The 20,384-nt window shown below is 42.9% G+C and overlaps 1 protein-coding gene across 1 annotated transcript in view; it reads right to left on the reverse strand.

Moving 5' to 3' along the window:
* The window catches only part of MTCL3 (MTCL family member 3), a 31,351-nt gene extending 12,566 nt beyond the window's left edge, over positions 1 to 18,785 (reverse strand). The window contains exons 1-4 of the mRNA XM_087817604.1: positions 18,577 to 18,785; positions 15,496 to 16,690; positions 14,823 to 15,047; positions 12,985 to 13,143 (exon numbers count right to left, since the gene is read on the reverse strand). Coding sequence (XP_087673730.1) covers positions 12,985 to 13,143; positions 14,823 to 15,047; positions 15,496 to 16,596 — 1,485 coding nt within the window. The 5' untranslated portion in view covers positions 16,597 to 16,690; positions 18,577 to 18,785. The remainder of the gene's footprint in view (positions 1 to 12,984; positions 13,144 to 14,822; positions 15,048 to 15,495; positions 16,691 to 18,576) is intronic.
* Positions 18,786 to 20,384: the final 1,599 nt, after the last annotated feature.

Genomic DNA, 20,384 nt, shown 5'->3' on the forward strand with positions numbered 1-20,384 from the left:
TAAAATGGTTGGGGTCATGTTGTTTTTTCTTTTTTAAAAAAATAAAAGAACCCAATGAATTTTCCTTTTCTTGGCTCCTCCATACGTCTCCCTTTGTACTGATGTTTATATCTACAGCTGAGGTCAGACTGACTCTACAGTTATATGAATTGTTTTTTGCTAAGGAATATTAATGAGTGAACTTTGTAGAGCATGCTACCAAACCAGAACATCAATGAAAGAGGAAACCCTTGAATTTTTGCCTGTATGGGAATCAGGGTTATCTCCTCAGAGCCAAGAGGCTTTGAAAGGCTCTAGAGTTGCATAGTGTTTTTCCCCTTTAAAAGTCATTCTCTGATTCCAATTGCTTTACAACATTTTGGGTCTTTTCCTAGCATATTGCTTGTTAGTAGTGCTTAAATGTTTTTAGATTGGAACTCACTTTCCATGACGAGTAGAGTGAAACTTACATAAACCAACAACTTGAAAAACGAAATATTGAACTAAACTCCAGAAAAATCTATCTTCCATGGTCCTTAAGATTATCAGAGAAAAGGAAACAAATGGGAGCTTCTCTTGTTAATGAGGTGTGTTTGTTATAGAATCAGAGGAAGTAGAATGGGGAGAAAACTGTGATGATAGTTTATGATATTTAGTAATTGTTGAGGCTTTTAAAATCCTTTTTGAAGAATATTCCTTTTAAAAGTCAGATTTGGACACAACTGCCTGCCTTCCATTATGTGGTCCATACTATATGATCAAAACATCTCTAAATCCTTAGGGAAAATTAGCCTCTGTATTCTTTAAACTACTCTAGGACCCCCAAGGGGCTCAAAGCTACTGGTGAGACAGTTTCTGATACAAGAAACTCCTTCATCATTGTAGAAACCCACTTTTGGGGTAGAGCATAGGTTGTTAGAGGGTTTTCCAAATCACCAATAATGAACTGATCCCAAAGCAGACCATTTTGCTTTAAAAAGCAAAGGCAACATGGTAACAAGTGCTTCTCTAATATTCATATCATATATTACACTTGGATAGGTACAATATATGGCCTTGAAAAACTCCACACAAAGAGATTTAGGACTGGCTTTCTCAGCTGAGATTTTTTTTTAAACTTGAGAACCTGGTTAATGACTTGAAATAATAATCATTAAAAAATTATTGTATGCCTTAGATTCTTGACCCACAGTAAATGTATGCTTACTAAGCTATAAATGTCATCGGCAAATGCAGAGATTTGCATGCCCTTTTAATTTGCTCTAGCTAATGAATTGGGTTCTCAGCACCATTGCATTTAGCAATTAAAACACATTTAGAAAACCATGGCTGAGCACTGATAGGCAGCATTTATAAGTTGAAATGATAATTTGTCTATCTTATTAAAGCAGTGATATTAACATCACTGTTGTCTCAAGTTCAGAATCTTGTAAGGAATATGCTAAAAGTGCCATTACAAAATGGCAGGATGCTAAGGGGTGGGTATTGCGAAGGTGCTTTAAAATTATCCTTTATACAATTACACATTAAGATATTAGGGATAAAGTTTTAAAGGTCAGAGGATTCAATAATTCCCAAGATGCACTGAAAGGGAGTAGAAACAAATTTGGGGAGCAATTCCTAGACTAGGTTAAAAAGCGAGAGCCTACAATAGTGCTTTAAAAATTTTGGAATTAGTTACCAAATTTTAAAAGGTAGACAATTTACATTTCAAAAGTCAAGACCTCCAGTTTCCCTTGAAAAATTAGAAGACCTGATAAAGTTGGGTCGTGGTCACGGCATGGACACGTTGGGTGAGAAATGAATACTGAGATGTGCCATGCCCAGTGTGCCCCATTCTTCTTAACCCAGACAGCTTCAATCATTCACACACCTGCTGGGCCCCTAGCACAGTGGAATGTTCAGACTCTGCCCTGGACAGCTAGGGTTATGTACGTGGAAGGAGCTCAAGAAACCCAAACTTCCAGCCTGGCCGGGCGTGGCTCAGCTGTTGAGCATCGACCTAGGATCCAGAAGACTGCGGTTCGATTCCTGGTCAGGGCACATGCCCGGGTTGCGGGCTCGATCCCCAGTAGGGGGCGTGCAGGAGGCAGCCCATCAGTGACTCTCATCATTGATGTTTCTCTCTCTCACACCTCTCCCTTCCTCTCTCTGAAATCAATAAAAATATATTTTAAAAAAAAATCCCCCAAGCTTCCAGCTAGTATCTTCCAGGAATCATTTCTGTACTACCTAGACTCTGCCTGTTCTTTTCCAGGAGCACATGTGATTATCAAGTCTATGCTACAGAAAAGTTCCTCTGAGATATGAATAGCTAAGTGTTAATTTTCAGATTAAAGAGTCTATGTGTTCTGGACATATTATAAGCAAAGGCCATCACCTAGCTATGTCCTGGCAATATTTTTGAACTGTTTAGTCTCCTTTAGCTATCCAAATGCATTCTCGCCGCTTCTCTGCCCTGGTCTGTGCTTCAGAGGGCTGATCACTGCCATTTCTGCCATTTCTGTGTGAAGTCAATCAAATGCTATTTTCAAAAGTACAGAGTCTCAAAAAATAAAACATATACAAACATTTCTTGGGGGGGGGGGAAGTTAAGAGCATTACCCAATCAATTAAAGGTTATTTAAAACTGAGGTCTCAAAAATGTAGAAGTTGTGGTTTAAAATCATTGACAATAAGTACTGAAAATGTTTGAATATACAGAATTATTTACAGGGATATATAATTACATATGAAACAAAAGATATTCTTTAATTTGAAACTGTATACTATAACCATGAATAATTTAATAAAAACAATCTTAGTTTATAATCTCATCAAATTAACAAAAACCAGAAATTAATCCAAGAGGTTGGACTAAACAAAACAATTCATAATTCCTTGTTTCATTCTTGATTTTGGTAATTAGGAAAACTGAGAATCATACATGTATTACAAAAAAACCTTAAAGTTAACATTAGTGGAATTAAAAATAGGACAACTTTCCAAATCATTGCAGAACTTAATTATTCTAATTTAAATCTAAATAAATGAATCTGATAGCTGTATCTTATCTTTGAAAGACAATACTTTCCATAAAACAGATCCTCCTAAATTCACACAGATGGCTACCATTTGATAAAGGCCTTGACAATCTCTTCTTCCATGTGCAAGGAAGCAGTAGCTACAACCACATACCAATATATTAGCAGCTCATTATGCACTTAAATACAATAATCAATTGTGCTGTCTACTTATTTCTATTATTCAAGGTTCTTGGCCAATATAATGGTAAGAATACTTACTTTGTGAAGGAAAAATATATATAGTTGATTTTATTAACCACTTACCACTACGATTAATTGGTTAGAAAATTTGGAAATAACTGAACTAGACAGCAGATGAATATAGAATAAAGTTTGAATTTTTAATTTTAAGTGCTTCTGAGTTGAATCATGCTGAATATAAATGGCCCATTAAGTGAAATGTAAGTATAAAATAAAAAACGTCAGGAGAGAAAATAAATGACATCTTTAAATGTCATCTTCAAATGTCACTTGTCGTCTGGATAAAGATCAGTTTAACTGACCCTGAAATGTAAAAATGGAATTTGAACAGAGATATCAAATAAGTGATTGCATTTCCATTAAAATGCAATTAAGTCTAAAGTCTTCAAGATACAATTGAATGTTCAATTTGGGAAATACTTCCTAATACAGTGAACTTGTATGTTATATTTACTCAAACATAACACTGAATAGGAACTGAATAAATTCTAATTTTAGGAACTAAAGATGAGTTCCTCTAACAACTCTTCTCTTGCCCAAGCATTTATTGATAGTTATTGTATGTATAACAGCCTCTGATGTGATTTAAATAGAAATAAGGTTCTTTAAAATTCAGAAAGCACAGAATTTAGATGTGGAGTCAAGGAAAGCTACAGAACAATCTAAAGTATCTTGTGCTTGAATACAATAGCCCTCCTCTCTCTGCTAAAATGTTTAAGAGCAGCAAAGGTAGGAGAGACACATTTATCCAGACAGATTGGAATTGTCAGCCGTATTGATAAATGCAAGAGCAGCTGCACTGTCTGCACCCCCCCCAACACATGTAAATGTGAGGTAAGGGTGGGGAAGCAGAAAGAACCAAGGATGTGCCTCAAGGGAGAGGGAACAGGGCAGGTGGGAGGAGTTAGAATGACTTTAGGGTTAAGTAAAATGTAAAGGGGAGCCTCGGAGTAGTAGACACTCATGGGAAAAAGAGACAGCAAAGTGTTTCAAAGGCCTATACTAAAGAATTGGAGTCCTAGATAGATGAAATTTCAATGTCATAGACTTAAAAATTCTTTCTAGGAGTGAAGTCTTGATTAGCTAGTCTAAAGCTATGTGGTAATAATAACAGCAAAAATACGGAAAATATTTATTTTCCTTTAAGAAGCGATTAGATTGAGGGTCAGCTATTAAGTGACCTATCTGAAAAAACACAGGTATAAAGTCTGTAAAAATAGGGGACAAGATCAACAGACCTGAAAATACTTTTCTAGCCCTATGCTTCTAGGGCTAGTCCCCTCCCTCCCCCAAAAGAGTTGTTTTCTGTGAAATAAAATAGACTTTTCCTGTGGGTACCTTGGCAATCTCAGCATTCCCTACACTTATGCTAGAGTTGCAGAACTTGGAGATTCTCGGAATACTGAGGTCGCCAAAGAGGGCAGGTCATTTGTGGGTCAGGAAGAAGATAGAAATGGCCATGAAAGGGGCAGCCTCAGTCCCTGCAGTGAGGTTGCACAGCACTAGCCAGCGGAGGCAGACAGATGGTTATGGACCCTGCCTGTTACTCCTGATATTAACCTTTCTAAGCTTCCAGTGTTCATCTCTAAAATGAAACTATTAACAACATAATTCTACACAAAGTATCTGGCACAGTGACTGGCTTCTAATTAGCACTCAGCACATGGTTATCAGGCAACTGCGGCCCTGGGGTAATTTTCCGTATCTCTTCAGCCAAATTTACTGCTGAGCTGACTATCCTAAACACTGAAAATTTAAAGCAAATTTAGTTGAACAGTGTTTGGGAGCGACAGCATCCGCAGCCTTCTCTCGTTATCTAGATCTGCATTTCACTTTGCCTCAGCAAAGCACATAGAAATTCAACTGCAGAGCTGGTGTGTGTTGGGGGGGGAGGCAGAATTGTCCCCTTGTTCTTAAATTCCTGTCCTCAATCCCCTTCCCAAGAATCCCACAAGAGCTTGTTGCAAGGAAGACTTGTTGCTTCAGGGGAATAGCTGGGGTTTGAGAGCAGCGAGGTGGAGACCTGGAAGTTTCTAGGAGGGTGGAAAGTCTCAGGAGACCTCTAACTCTGGAATCGTGGTGAGTTACTCACGGGCTTCCTCCTCATTCTGTCCGTGTTGCACTAAGGACCCAGGAAAGAGCCGAGCCCTGGTGCTGAGGCCTGCTTCTCGCTCTCTGCAAAAGAGGGCCTGAAACACCTCTCCTCACTTCCATTCACTCACATTCACAATTATTTATTGTTTATCAATTTTGTGTCAACAACTTCTGGTTGTTGTGGACACAATGATAAATAAGACAGATTCGATTCTCACTCTCAAGGAGTTCAGTGCAGGGGGTGAAAAATATAAGCAAGTGAAAGATGAAGTAACAGTTGTTACAATATTACAGAAGAATGCAGTCTAATTACTACACGCCAGGCACTGAACTGGATGGTGAGGGTGCCACAGCGATTGAAACAAGTAAGGCCCTGTCCTCATAGGGCTTACTGTCTTGAGATAATGTATATCAAAGTGTTCAGTACAGCGATACAAATGTGTAACTATTGTCAAATTACAACCTATACAAGGCTGTCTTGTCTATCAAAAAATAATTAACTTGAGGTCAGGGACTTTTCTCATGGTGACATTTACTGTTATCCCCTTATATACACTATATACATACTTATTAATGTTTGCTTTAAAAGTTTGTTAAAATAAAGTCAGACCAATGTTTTGGGTTTTTCGCCTCAAGGAAAAGGCTGAGACAGAGAGCTAAAACTATTTTCTGCCACTGCTAGGGGCAAGGCCCGCCTCAGGCAGCCAAGGGTGGCCAGGGTAGAAGGGAATGGGAGAATATACTGTGGTTAATTACTGCCACCAAAACCTAAAGGCACAACACAGCTCCACCCTCAGAGTCCCTTAAAGAAGGAACTAGGTTGTTTAATGGGGGTCAGTGCTACAGGAGGTTTAGTCAGTCACACACACAGACAGGCAACCTGAAAGATTCTTATGCTCTTATAAATACTTTCGCCTTCAAAATCCTCAAGGAAGTCATAGGGGATAAAAATAAATTTTCAATAATAACAAACTACAAATGCTTGGATGTTTAACTGATAACCAGCAATCCTTAACTCAGGGGCCACACCTCCTATGGTGAGAGCCTAGCAGTGGTCCAGGGGCCAGTTTCACTCCAGAGAACTGCGTGGTTCACCCCAGAGAACTATATAAAGTCACCTCAGAGACATTTTGCACAAATCAGAATGTCTAGGTGCCATCATTCAATACTCTGGTTTATTTATTATTGGAAAAGATGCTGAATTCTTTGATTACCATGAGGTCTTTGTGTTTTCCTGGGGTGGAGAGCTAAGGCTACATCAAGAGTGTGATTCAGATTATTGAGAAAGCTCCACTTGTCTTAAGCCCAGCACACTGGGTCTTCAGTTCTGATTTTCCCACTAAACCAGGCCCTGAATGCTGAGTAGCATCAACAGCAGAATCATTGTAGGTCCCAGTCTCCCTGGTTCAAAACCATTCAGCAGTGCCTCCAGTGAACGCAAACTCCTTTTAACACAGAGCTCTGCTGTCCCTACCTTTGTATCCTCTGTGGTATCTACATGGCCACACTACAGCAGGTGGTAAGTTACTGTTCACTAAATAGCTGCTGATTTAATCATGACAAAGATACAGTAATAAAATAATAATAATGAAATGGAATGGCATACCTGGCTGTGAATAAAACTTTTAGGGAGAACAGAGATAGAAAACTGACACAGTAAAAGAAATGATGGTTTTACAGGGACCTTTGCGAGCATTCAATATAACTTCCAAATTTATGAATAAAGACACTGAGGCCTATAAATTAAAATTACTTGATCAAGGTCATAGGGAATGAGAGGTGAGGTTTCAAAGCCAGTTTCAGCTCCATGATATATGCTCTTTCCAAGAAACCACACTCAAGATCACAGCTACTGATGAAATGCCTTAGTTTTATATTCTGCAAAATTTTACCTCCTAATGTATTGATATAGATGAGAACTGACAATTGTTTAGAAGGCTCATCCATCCATTGGTTGCCATGTAAATAGAGTGTGTTTATAAACATCAATAATTTTTCTGTGCTATAAATTATTTTCTTCATGATTCCTCAGGAGATCTCATAGGAAGCTCAGAGTTGCCTCCATGTATCTGGTCACACCTAGGAAAGAAATTTTTTCAATATTTCTCTCCCTACCTTGATTGCTACTAAGCTCAGAGCTATTCATAATAATGTACTCCCCTTGGACTAAGTTTGCCTTCATCTTCCCAGAATTCTAACTTGACCTAATTTTTAAACCCTTATTTCAATGTTTACGATTTATTGTGAACCATTTCAAATCTCTTTTTAAGACAGGTTGGAAAGAGAGGAGATGTCAATAACTCTGTAAGTAGCGTACTTCCATGGAGATATTTAAACGCAGGTAAGCTGCTCATGTCTCAAGGGTGAATAACTCAGTGTTTGGCCTAGAACTCCAGACCTTCTGTTAAACTGGGAGTCCAGGGTTGAGGCTTTAACTCCCATGGATATGGTTTATCAGCAAATTCATATGTTGGCTGAACAATTTCTATGAAGTCCATGATGTTGCAAACATCAAAATCAATGGATAGTTCAACTGGAAACTACACCTCAACAGAAGATGCTTAACCAGGTAAAACCTCTATTTTTATAGTGCCTTAATGTTTCAAGAACATAAAGTTTAAAACTCTAGCCAAGAGGGGAACTGGGATCTAATCAACTATGTAGGGTGAGTTATGGAGGCATGTTATTTTTATGTAAAAAAAAAAAATCAGATATTTGAAGTTTATAATAAAAGTTCAATATGCTTCAAAAAATAATCCACCCATAAGGTTCTTCTGATCTGTGTACTACTTGCTTTTGCTGGTGGCTGGGCATCTCAGTAAAGGAACTACTTATCTAAGACTGAGTCTTGGGAATCACTTCACAGTGCGTGTAACTAAATAAATACATCTTTAAAAATACATGATAGCCTCCTGGAAGACAAGCCTTCCTGTGCTGAGCTGGTACATGCTTCCTTGTTTTTAATTTATTCTCTATTTTTCTTGCCTATATTATTCAAGAAACTGTTGTCTCTGAGAAGATATGACTAAAGTAATAGTGTTTGATGCATTTGAAAATATTTATGGTAATATCATTTAAAAATATCAATGACTACTGTTTCTTCTTCTTTTTTTTCCCAAATTATCAGAACACTATCAGAACTAAGGAGAAATATTCAAAATGCCAAAGAAATTCCCTATAAAATTTCTCTTGGGCTGCTTCTTTGCTAATTTATCACTCAGCATTTCTTCTTTGTAATTTATAACAGATAAATATGCCTTATCAAAACCAAGTATAGTTACAATCAGCTCTTTATTTTATATAAGAAAATAAATAGGTAATTATAATCACGCAGGGCAAGCATTTGTTCATTAATGTGTTCTGTCTGCAAAGAGAGTGAGTATACAGATATACTTTCTATAGTAGAGACCAAAAAATGCCACACAAAAAAAACAGATAGAAATTTATAGCATTAATTATTTTTTTGTTCTAGGGTGAAAGCTCATGGCAATAGATAAGATATATTAACCAAATACACAGCAAATAAAAGTCCCAAGATAGATGGTGCTATTGTGTAGGCCAGTTAAGAGTCCTCTAGAGCAAAGACCAGGAAAAGTTAAGAGAATCATTTTCTTTTCAGACTCTTGTGTGCAAGTGAGGGATGAGACAATACAAAAAGTACAGATTCTGAAATGTAAAAGATCTAATTATAAACAGCGCTCATCACCATCTCATTTATTTTCTGTTTCCATTTTCAAAAGTCCTCTGTTAGTAATTTATTTGCTTAAATTTTATCAACACTTCTCCAAGCACCAGACCTTAACAGTGGCATGAGAAAACCCTCCTTCCTGAAGAGCACAGGAGTTTCAAAGCTTTGAAAATAAAAATTCTTCCTATAGCAGCAGGACTTCACGAAGGGCAGCGACCCTCAGTTCAATAAAGCAAAGATTCGCCCTTCACAGGTCCTCACTTTATGCCATTTGTGCATTAACCTGTCCTCACATTCAAAGAGCTGATCATAGTTTCCATAAAATAACATCTGTCATTGTGATGCTGAAAGACAGACCATCATTTTCCCCAGGTTACATAAATGTAAAGGCATTTTTCTACTGTGAGAAAGCACACTGCTAGTAGTAGTCAGTGTTTTATAATCAGAGTGAGAATGCCATTAAGGTTCTACGGCAGCATCCTGAGAGGTCCCTCTTACTTGCAACTGGCAGAGTATCAGCTGCTTCAATACAAGCAAGGAACTGCAGTAAACCTATTTAATTACCTCCATCCTGTCTCTATCCAGCTCTTCTTACTCCCAGGTGCCTAATCCATCCTCTCAGGGGGAGAAGATAAGCAGATGGATGTGAGCAGGGGCACAGAACTTTGCGTAGCCACCAGCCCCGAGAGCAATTGGTCACCACCCTTGAAGTCAGTTAAACCTTCAGTAAATGGTTTCCAAACTCCAACCGATGGGCTGTTGGTCTCCGTTGTGCTGTTCAACATCTATATTACTCCATATAAGAAACTAAAATCAGGGAGTTGGAGGATTGCTTCTCTCTAGTCTATTCTATTTAATATTTTATGATTTTATTCCCTAGCTAGTATCTCCTCTTCATAATGGAAAGCTTGGCCTTCCATTGTTGTGTTTTCTCCGCTGGTAGAACGCCACAAAGGGAAGACAGTCATGTGGTTAACCATCATTCAGGACTTGAATATGTTTTCATTTTACAACCAAGAAAGCTGGTGCAATCAGAGAGGGACAAGTCAGTCTTTAAACTCACAGCCTCTACCCTACAAAGTGAGCCAGTTATCATTACAGCTCAGTTATAATATTTATGTTCAGAGGGCAACAAAATTACCATTACAAAAATCTTAATTAAATGAAACATTTCCAATTTCTGAACATATTTTTAAACTACTTTTTCTCTTTCTGACACTTTTCTGAGCACTATACAAGTCAACCTCATAAGAATGATTATGAAATTTCTTACCAGAATGTTTCTCATTTCCCCTATATTACATTTAGAATCCCTGTTTTTTATTTTCCACTCTCGCCCTCCCTTTCTATTTCTGCCACCCTTCCCCCACCTTCTCAAACTGCAAATGCTATTTCAGAGCCTATCTGTGTAATAAAAGGTTACCTTTAGAAGCTGATACACTGCACACTTGTTCTTAGAAATTCCTTACACTTTTACTGATGTAGTCTCTAGATCAGAGATTGGAACTTTGCTTTTATAATTCCAAGGAAAAAGAAAATTAGCTCTTTGGAAGGAACATATATACCCACACTACTTGGTGCTGCAAGAGTGCTTTCCTAATCCTGAGTAGTCACTGGGAAGGGTGTGAAGAACAGAATCAAGGAAATGCATCTTTACAAAGATTCTCCTGAGGACATGCCCAGGTTCCAGCCTTTCTCCCCAGTAGCCAGATTATTTTGGTTTTTATTTTGAGATGGGGGGGGGTTCCACCTGTCTGGCATTTTCTCCTTTCCTGTACATAGGATGAAAATCAGAAAGCCCTGATGTCATTCCTAAATCCAACTTTCCAGATATCCATCTGAGAAACATCTACAGGACACCAAATCACAAGGTACTTCTCTTATATCCTTGGCAGTCAAATGAAGTTTGTTTTGACTTGAATGTTTTTAATCGTATAAATAAAGAACATGGTAGAAAACAAGTGAGTGATGAACATGGAATGAAGCCTCATGGAACTAACAATGAACTTTCTCTTTGCTTGCCTATATGAAGGTATTTAATAGCTACTATTCTGGGTTGAACTGTGTTCCCACAATTCATATTCTGGAGTCCTAACCCCAAGTACCTCAGAGTGTGACCTTATTTGGAGATAGGGTCTTTATAGAGGCAATCAAACTACAATGAGGTCATTAGGGTGGGCCTTAATCTGACTCGTGTCCTTATAAGAAGAGGAAGTTTAGACACAGACAGCCACAGGGAGAATGCCATGTGAACCTGAAGACAGTGATCCACAAGCCAAAAGGAGAGGCTTGGAGAAGGTCCTTTCTTCACAGCCCTCGGAAGGAGCCAACCCCACCACTACCTTGATTATGGAGTCCTTGCCTCCAGAACTGGAGAAAACAGATTTTTATTGTTTAAACTACCCAGTTTGTGATACTTCATTAGAGCAGCGCTAGCAAACGAACACAGCTACCTCCTTTATTTTTCCCCTGGAAATTAAATTGTCAATTTTTGACAAATTTCAACTGTACACTACTGCTGAAGAAACATATATCTATTCAATTTCACATTTGATCTCAACTTCAGGAAAAAAAAAAAAATCTATGCTGCTCTTTAACGGTAATGCGCCAGGATTTCACGAGAAAATCCACGATAGCCACGGGAGATGTTGAGAATCCTTGAAAACAACATTCCACAACTGAATACGCAGAAGGAAAGAGAGTTAGAGGCCTTTTAAGTCAACTCAGTTACCAGCGAAGAAAGTCACAAGGCTCCCAGCCTCCACGATCTTTTACTGTAGCGCACAGCCACCCTTGGGTATTAGCCAAGAACTGCATGTCATTAAAACGTCATGTTAAAAATGTTTGAAGTCAGTATAGTATAAGAATAAGAGGAAACTTAAGTCACCAAAGAGTTTACCCCACCGAAACAGTTTTCTACAATTCCTGACACATATTCTTAATTAGACTATTGATAATTTCACTGCTACACACTAGATACACTTTTATACCATTTTGACATAAGCGCAGAAAATGGAAAACTGCAATGTCGCAGTTAGTCCACAGAAAGATTAAGATTTTCATTTCAAATCTGCATAATTAAGCAGAGAAAAATGTTCAGAGGATTACTTGTGTAATTTGGTAATTCTCAATGGTTTTCACAAGTTGTACTGAATTCTCTCAGGCAATTTCAAAGAAAAATATTATTTTAATTCAAGTTGTTACTTATCACAAAGCTAATTATTTCTTGATAGACGTTTTCTGTTTCTTTTCTCTTCCAATTATTTTCTTCGATGCTGATTTTTTTGAGAAGATTCAGGGACAAGGTAGGAATCTTGAAAACAACTGATGTAGAAGAGAATTCTGACTCTTCTACACAAAAGAGTAGAACTAACATGACTTGGTTGAAGTTGCAATTAAATAGATTTCAACTCAAAACAAAGGAAACCTTTCAAAAGAGGTATGCAGTGATAGAATGAGCTACTGCAGCAGATCTTTTAACTGGCGATGTTCAAGCATTAGACCATTTGGAGGTTTTTATAAGGAGGATTCGAGCAATGATTAGATTAGCTTAAATAGACTTTATGACCTTTTTCATCCTAAAAGTGCATGGTGCTATGAACTCAGTAGTAATTATCACAGAACTAGTTCTTCCCCTCTGCTAACACAAGGCTCATTCCTTCATACTCTTGACACCCTTTGTGTTTGGTATAGATACGTAATTTATTTAATTAACATACGTTTAGATGACACAGGCTGAAACATCAGTCACAGGTCTATATGTGAAGTTAGATGTAGGACTGAAGAAAAATTCTCCTTTATTAGTATAAATTCATCTATCTGTTACTATATTGGGTGAAAACAAACTGTCTTATAATCATGAAAAAATAAAATTATTTTAACAGTCATATTAGTCCTTGGAATGCTTTTCTAAAGAGTTAAAATAATGAGCATAGCATTAGATAATCAGATACTAACCTCCTTCATTTTTTCCAGTTCGTTCTGTAAAGCTTGCTTTGCAATCTCAACTTCTATAAGCTGTTGCCTCAGTTTCTCATTTTCATCTTCTGTGGTTGTTCTCTTTTCTTCCACATTTTCCAATTCATGGTGAAGCCTCACAGATACATCCTTTGCAACCTAAATGAAAGTGTTTGTAACAATAAAATATAATTAAAGACAAAATAGGTGGGCTAAAGTTACATTCATATTAAAAATATTAAAATATTAAGAGCCAACACTTATATAACATTTACCATATGCAGCCATTATTCCAGATGCTTTACATATAAGCTGTTCACATACATATAGAATTTAACTCTTACAACAAGTCCATGAATAGGTACTATTATTATTCCAGTTATATAAATGAGAAAACGGAGTCTTGGATAGGTGAAGTAATATGCTCAAGGTCATATAAGCTAACAAGGTATCAACCTCTACATTATAGTAATAAACGTTCAATTGTGTCTATCATGTGTAGAGAAATTTCACATATCTTCTCTAATTCTATGAGGTAGACATTTCTATTATCACCCATTTTAAAGACCAAAAAACAAAATCTTCACAAGTGGGGTCTGGGGCATGAATTTTGATCCTGGACTTCCAGGTACGTGGTTTTAGGAACCACTTTAGTCCTTGAGATTGTCAAAAAAACAAACAAACTGTGCATTTTGCCTCCTGTTCTGAGATTATCCTGGAAATTTTAGGGTTTGGAAAAGTGGAGCAGTCTTGTGTAGTGGCTCAGAACCAGGCTGTGTTTTAGACTAAGTGAGGAGCCAGCCTGGCTACCGACTAGCTGAGTTACAGGGCTGGATGGAGGCTGGGCACCTAACCTTAGTAAAAGATCCAGTTTAAGTACCTGTTAAATGATACTATTAACAACCCCTACTTTATAGGGTGTTGTTGTTTTTTTCTCTTGAGAAATATATGAGATAATAATATATATAACAATGCTTGCCAAGGTTCCCAGTACATAGTATCAACAAGGTTAAAAGAAAAAAAATAACAATACACTGACTTTCATAAAATGTTTTCTCATTGCTTTCTTTGAAACAAATGTAGGATAATCACATTTGATTTTTCTATCTTGAAGTTAATACAATTAAAATTATATTTTTCTGCTTGTCCAAGGCCATGAAGGTAACACCCGACTTACAGTTAAACTGAATCGAACAGACCACGCCTGCCTAAAGACGCATTTCAGAGTTGAAATTTCTCCACTGGGGGGAGATTCTGAAGAAGCAACTTCACATTAAAAAGAATGTGAAGTGTTTCTTTTATTTACTTCACGCTCCCTTTACTTCCAAGAGGGGTCTTAAGTTGGGCAATTTTCCTTTCGGGGAGTTACGGAATTGGTAAGTAGAGCAAAGGACTGGCAGAAGATGGGGGGGGGGGGATCTTGCAGAGAGAAATCTCAGACTCCCCTGCACCCAGCGCTGTTCCTACTCAGGGCTCCAGCGACCCCGGGGCGTCCTCGCCGCACCGCCCTGCAGCGCCCGATCCCCGGCTCCTCCGAGGCAGCTGCGCTCTGCCACACCCTGGTGTCTGCCGGGGACCCCGGCGCCCTCTTCCCATCACCCCTGCTAGAGCAGAGCCCCGTTACTCCGGGAGAGCCCAGAGCCGCCTCTGCAGAAGGCCTGGCACACCGGGCTCTTCAGGCCCACCTGTCTCTCCTCCCTTCTCCTTCCCGGGACTGATGCTTCGTGGTCAGAACTGCGAATCTCCGTGTCCTTAAAGCCCTTTGCCAGTCACCGCCCAAGGCTTTCAGAGCAGAGCCCGGCCCCGAGTCCCCGCCCGCCCGCGCCCGCGCCCCCGACCTTGAGGTCCTGCTCCAGGCTGCGCAGCAGCTCCCCGTCGATTTCCCCGGTCTGCGCGTAGCGGAGCCGCTTGCGCTCGGCTTTGCGGAGGCGGTACTGCAGGATCCGGCAGTTCTTGTTGGCTCTCTCCAACTCATGGCGCATTTCCTGCAGTTGACAGGCATCTTCCTCGAAGAAAGTGTCCCTCATCTCGTCCATCTCGGTCCTCAGCTCGTCGATCTCGTTCTGGGGTGACAGGCCGCGGGTCAAACACCCCCTGGCCCCCCACCCCTCTGGCATACACCGTGTGCACCCCATCCCAATCCCAAATCCTCAGCGTTATCGCCCCCTCTCCAAGAGACAGGAAGGACACGGAGAAACTAGAAACGCGGGCCTTCTTTGGGCCTCCCCTCGCCCTCCTGCTCTGTCACGTTCTCTCCATGAAAATGTGGGGCGAACCATGATAATCAGAGAAACGGAGGCCCAGATTCGGGTTCACATTAAAGCCTAACGCCACCAGTCTCCGGCCTTTTTGAAACCGGAACAGGCCTAGGAACCCCCTCCCCGCATTTCCTGTTCCCCTCCCTCCCGAGGCTCCCTAACAGGTTCCCAGCCGCGCGCCCTCGCCGGGACACGCCCTGATCCCCCGGGCCCGCTCCTCCCCTCCCCCACCTGCCGCCCGCGCCCCCCTCACCTTGAGAGTCTCGTTTTCCTCTCGAAGCTTCTCCATCTCCTCCTGCATCTCCTCCTGCTCCGGGAGCTGCTGCGGGTGCGGCTGCGACGGAGGGGGCGCCGCCGCCTGCATGCCGCCGCCGCCCGCGCCGCCCTCCGCGCTCTGCTGGGGGCCCTCCGCGGCCGCCGCCATCGGGAAGGAGGAAGGGGCGGCGAGAGGTTCGCAAACGGCGGGGGCGCCGGAGACCGGGGAGCTCCGGCTGCCGCCGCCGCCGCCGCCGTTCTTCGTGTGCATCTGAGCCGCGGCCGCCGCCGCCGCGCGCTCCTTCTTGAGATGGAACTGGATGAGCTCAGACTGCAGGCAGCCTTCCTTCCAGTAGCTCCCTGCGCCGCTTCCCCCCACGACGCCGCTTCCGGGGTTCCTACCGCCGGCGCCGGGGGTTTTGACCGCAGAGGCGGGGGGCGGAGGGGAGGCCCCCTCCCCGCTGCTGCCGCCCCTCGGCTGGGCGCGGACGCCTTTCCCTCGCCAGCCCCTGGGTGGCGGCGGCTGCGGAGCGCCCCCCTCCCTTTCCCCGGAGCCGCCGCCGGCTCCTCCTCCTTCCCCACCCCCTCCTCCTCCTTCCCCGAGCGGAGGGGGTTCCCCGAGTTTCGAGGGCACGGGCTCTAGCTCCCGGGGCGGCTCCTCGGTCGGGCCAGGCCTCTTGGCGCCCACCGGGGCCAGGGGCGCCGCGGGGGCCGCTTCAGCACCAGCCGCGGGCTGGACAGCTCCCTGCGCGGCCCCTTTGGGAGCGGGCGGCCCCGCCTTCTCCGCGCCGCCTCCGCCTCCTCGGGCGCCGGCCGGAGGCGCCGCGCGGGCCCCGGTCCTGTTGCCCTGCGGCGGCGGCTGCTGCTGCTGCTGCAGCTGCTGCTGCCGAACAGAATTGAGTTTAGTGCCGGCTCCCACCGGGTACCGGGCGGCCGCGGGGGTCTGTCGCACCGAATTGTCCCTCAGTCTAGCAGGTGACTGAGCACGCTGCTGCTTTCTGCTGCTGCCCTCCGGGTGCAGGCGAGCCTCGGGGGCCCCGGGGGCGGCGGCAGCTGCGGCTGCGGCCGGGGCAGCGCCCCCGGTCGGTGGCTGGCTCATGGCTGTCTAGGAAGAATCTACGGATGCGATTTAGAACGGTCCATCACCAGATCATTCTCTTCCCTCCTCTCCGCCACCAAACTTCCCGTCTAGTCTGGAACACAAACAAAAGAAGGAAAACATACAACATGTCTGCACTGTGATAGAGCCAAGGGCGATTTTGTTATGCAACGAAAGCCCTAGAAAATGATGAGATTTGGAAGGTGCTTAATAGAGACCTTGAATTTAGGAGGAAGATGCAGTATTGTCAGTTCTCGGTTTGCCCAGGGAGGCGCTCTCTCCGACCCATCCCATTCCAGCGAAATGATGACGATGTGAAAGCAGCTGAATGAACCATCACAGTCTCAGGGTGGCATGTTTTGGCAAGGGTGATACATGGAGTCAGAAAAGAATTGGGGGCAGGGGAGATTTTAAAAAGAGGGTAAAGTCAAGAAGCAGCAGCTTCAGAGGAAAAGGAGATGTCCACATACTAGAGTTGTAAATACCCTGATTTTTCAACTTCGGTTTTTCTCACCTCAAATCTGCAATTTAAAGAATAGTTTAGTGGAGAGAGTTTTGTTTAATTAATATTCCCAGTGTCAACTGCAGGAAAAGGGTTATGATGGAGATTCCTGAAGAAAATTTGCTATGGATAAATGGCACTTTTCTCAAATGGCTCTAACCCTTAATATTCTTAGTTTGAGAAATGCAAACCAAGTCCTTTAGACTAGACTAAAACATATATATATATACATTTTAAGTCAACTTCCGTTTCAAGAAAATTATGGCATTAGAAATCATCTATATAGTTTCGTCACTAGCAACTCTAAAGGGATTCTTCTTTTTTAAAGCTTTGGGAAATAATTTTAAAAATACTTTTAGAAAAGTTTATTGATGACTCTGCACAATTTCTTAAATTACAAATGATGACTTTTTCTACACTTATCCAAATTTTATAGTTCTTATGAATTATTTTAGTTTTATGCGTGATTGCTAGATAGAAAATATTTTATTCTTAAGCATCTTCTCAGATGATATGTCATAGGCAAAATTATATTTTTTTCAGTGCCTAGTCCCTCCTATGGAGCCAAATTCTGAGACAATGACACTGCACCCAAGAAGGCTGGTGCATCCTAACTCATAGTGATAAGACCACTTTCTATCGTGCAATTTTCCCAAAGATGAAACCGTCACTGGAAAATAACAAAATCTGGAAAATAACAATCCATTGCCTCCTGGCTTCTCCCTAGTGATTCCGCTAGTTAGTCAGCTAGTATCAATTAGGTGCCTTTTCCTTAGAACTATAATTTTTCTCTAAAGCATTAAAAAGGGCATGACTAGGCAGAAAGTTCTGCTTTAAAAAAGTCCTATTAGGAGGGGAGATACTTGTCAGTTACTTTACTAGTATTATTCCTGTTATTGTCTATTTTCAGTACCATAACTTAGTAACATGCTGTCAATCCTCACTTTATAAAGAAATGTTACTGGAGAACTCCTCCAACTCCCTTTCTCTTCCCGGGATCTCCTTCCAACTTGGTTTGGAAAATAATAGTGAACAAAGGAGACATTTGAGGGGAGAAAAAAGTTGTCCATCAACTTATTTTCTGGGTGTTCTCTTGGAGCCTCATGCTCCTAGAATGTGTGGCCTAGTTCATCTGCGTGGGTCGCACTAACGGGGATCACCCAAACGCGGTACTTGGCCTATGCAACCTTCTTTTTGTTTCCAATGAGGCAGAATCGCTCCGGAGCTGAGCGCCACCGGAGAACGCTTGAGCTCGGCCCCAGACACCGCCAACCCAGGAGAAAGCTCGGCTTCCACCATCGAGGGTACCCGGCTGCTGTCCCTCGGTTCTCCCAAAGTGACAAGATGCTGTGTCTCTTCCCCCGTGGAAATCGTCAACCAAGCAACCCCAGGAGAGCCCAAAGGAACACTTCTAATCTCCTGCCCACTCACCTACCCTCTCTCTCATCCCAGCCCTGCAGAAACCCAGAACTGCTCACTTCTCAGCAGAGGCGATGTTTCGGGGTTGAAGTGAATGGATGCGTTTTCCTTCTGAGCTTCCGGCGACCTCAGGGTGTGACGGTGTCTTTCAGAGACCAGGAAAGTTTCACCTCGTAGGTTTAAATTCTACTTTCCGGCTGAGCGAGCCTCTGGGCCCCGGCCCCGGTTCCACACCCCCTGGGCTTCTCCACACAATGGCGCTGACGAGCGGCGTCCGGGTCGCCCGGGCGGGTTGCTCCGCCGCGGCTCGGAGCGCGCAGGGCGGGGCGCGCGGTGCCAGCCGCTCCCGGGAGCCGCGCCGTGCGCCTCGGCTGCCCTCCCGGACGGCAGGGCAGGGCAGGGCAGGGCAGGGGCGGGATGGCGAGGGAAGGCAGAGGAGGAGTACCCGAAGAGCAGCTACTTTCAAGAGGAAAGAGAAGAAGGCGGGGACGGGGAAAGCGGCGGTGGGTGGCAAGAAGACAAAAAGGCCGGAGCCACGCCCCAGACGCGAGGTCCGCGGCCGCGCTCCCCGCGCTCGCTGCGCGCCCAATCCCCCACTTGGCAGACGATTCCAAAGCCGCTGGAAACCGGGCGCACGGGGTTTCCGCAAAGCTTTGTCCTGGGCTCGATCAATCTCCGTCGGTTATTCACACGAGTGTTCCCCGGGAGGCGGCCGCGGCCCGTGTTCCCGGCGGCACCGGCGTCCGGACGCAGCGGGGGCGCTGGGGCGCCGCCGGGAGCTCTTTGTTCGCTCCTTTAACTCTCCCCGCGCGGCGCCGCGCGCTCCCCTCCCCCAGCCCGGGCGGAGCCACGGACGCCGTTTCCCGGCGCAGACGTGGTCGCCGGGCCGCCGTCCCGCAGACAAAGGGTTCCCGTGACGCGGGACTCGTTCAGCGCAAACCAAGTAAACACGCGCCGGCGGAGCGCGTCCCTCTCTACTGAGCTCCGGTGTCCTCTGCGGTGCAGGACGGGTCGCGGGGACCCACAACCTCCGGAGCGGTGCGCGTGTGGAATCCAGCGCCTTTATCCTATACGAGCTTAAGGAGTTGGGGGGCCGAGGTTCGGAATAGATGCCTTTAAGGGGTACACCAGTCCATACTGTCCCACAATAGTAACGCTTTAAAAATCTGACGGGAAAGTTCTCTTTTCCTTCCCAGTTTTATTTTCCTTGGGGGGGGGGGGACGACAAGAAGGAGACCTCCTACCTCCAAGGATTCCTTAGTGAACTTAAAGATGAGAATAAAGACTGCTTTAGAGAGGGTATTTTTTAAAATTAAAGTTTTCTCACATTTAATATTGTGGTTTTGTATCTAAAGGGAGGTCAGTGCCTTGAAATAATCATTGTTAATGCTAACATGAATTTTAGTGTGAATATTTTATTTACCAAGTGTAACATCTTTCATTAAAATGAAATTCAAACTATTTAGGAACAATTTGCAAACAAGCAATATGATTACAGCAAAATATTGTCCAAGCCCTGGTGAATCATATCTCCAACTATACATTAGACAAATGTGATATCACAGTGATATCATTCATGTATCATCTGCTCCAAAATGGGTAATAAATGCCTATTGTATGCTTGGCACTGTCCAAGGTGCTGGTTATACAAAGATTAAATTAAGAAATAGTCTTTGTTCTGGGGATGCTCAAACCTATTGATGGCGATTAGAATAATTTCCATATAATCCTTTGGAGACTTTTGGATGGTGGAACTGTGATATCTGTGATATCACAATTATAATTAATAGCTTAGACTTTGACCAATATGTGAAAAATAGAGGAATAAAAACAAAGTAAAATGTCATCACAATTTATTTAGAATTTA

This window comes from Miniopterus natalensis, chromosome 5 (assembly GCF_054644295.1).
Source record: "Miniopterus natalensis isolate mMinNat1 chromosome 5, mMinNat1.hap1, whole genome shotgun sequence".
NCBI classification, from domain to species: domain Eukaryota; kingdom Metazoa; phylum Chordata; class Mammalia; order Chiroptera; family Miniopteridae; genus Miniopterus; species Miniopterus natalensis.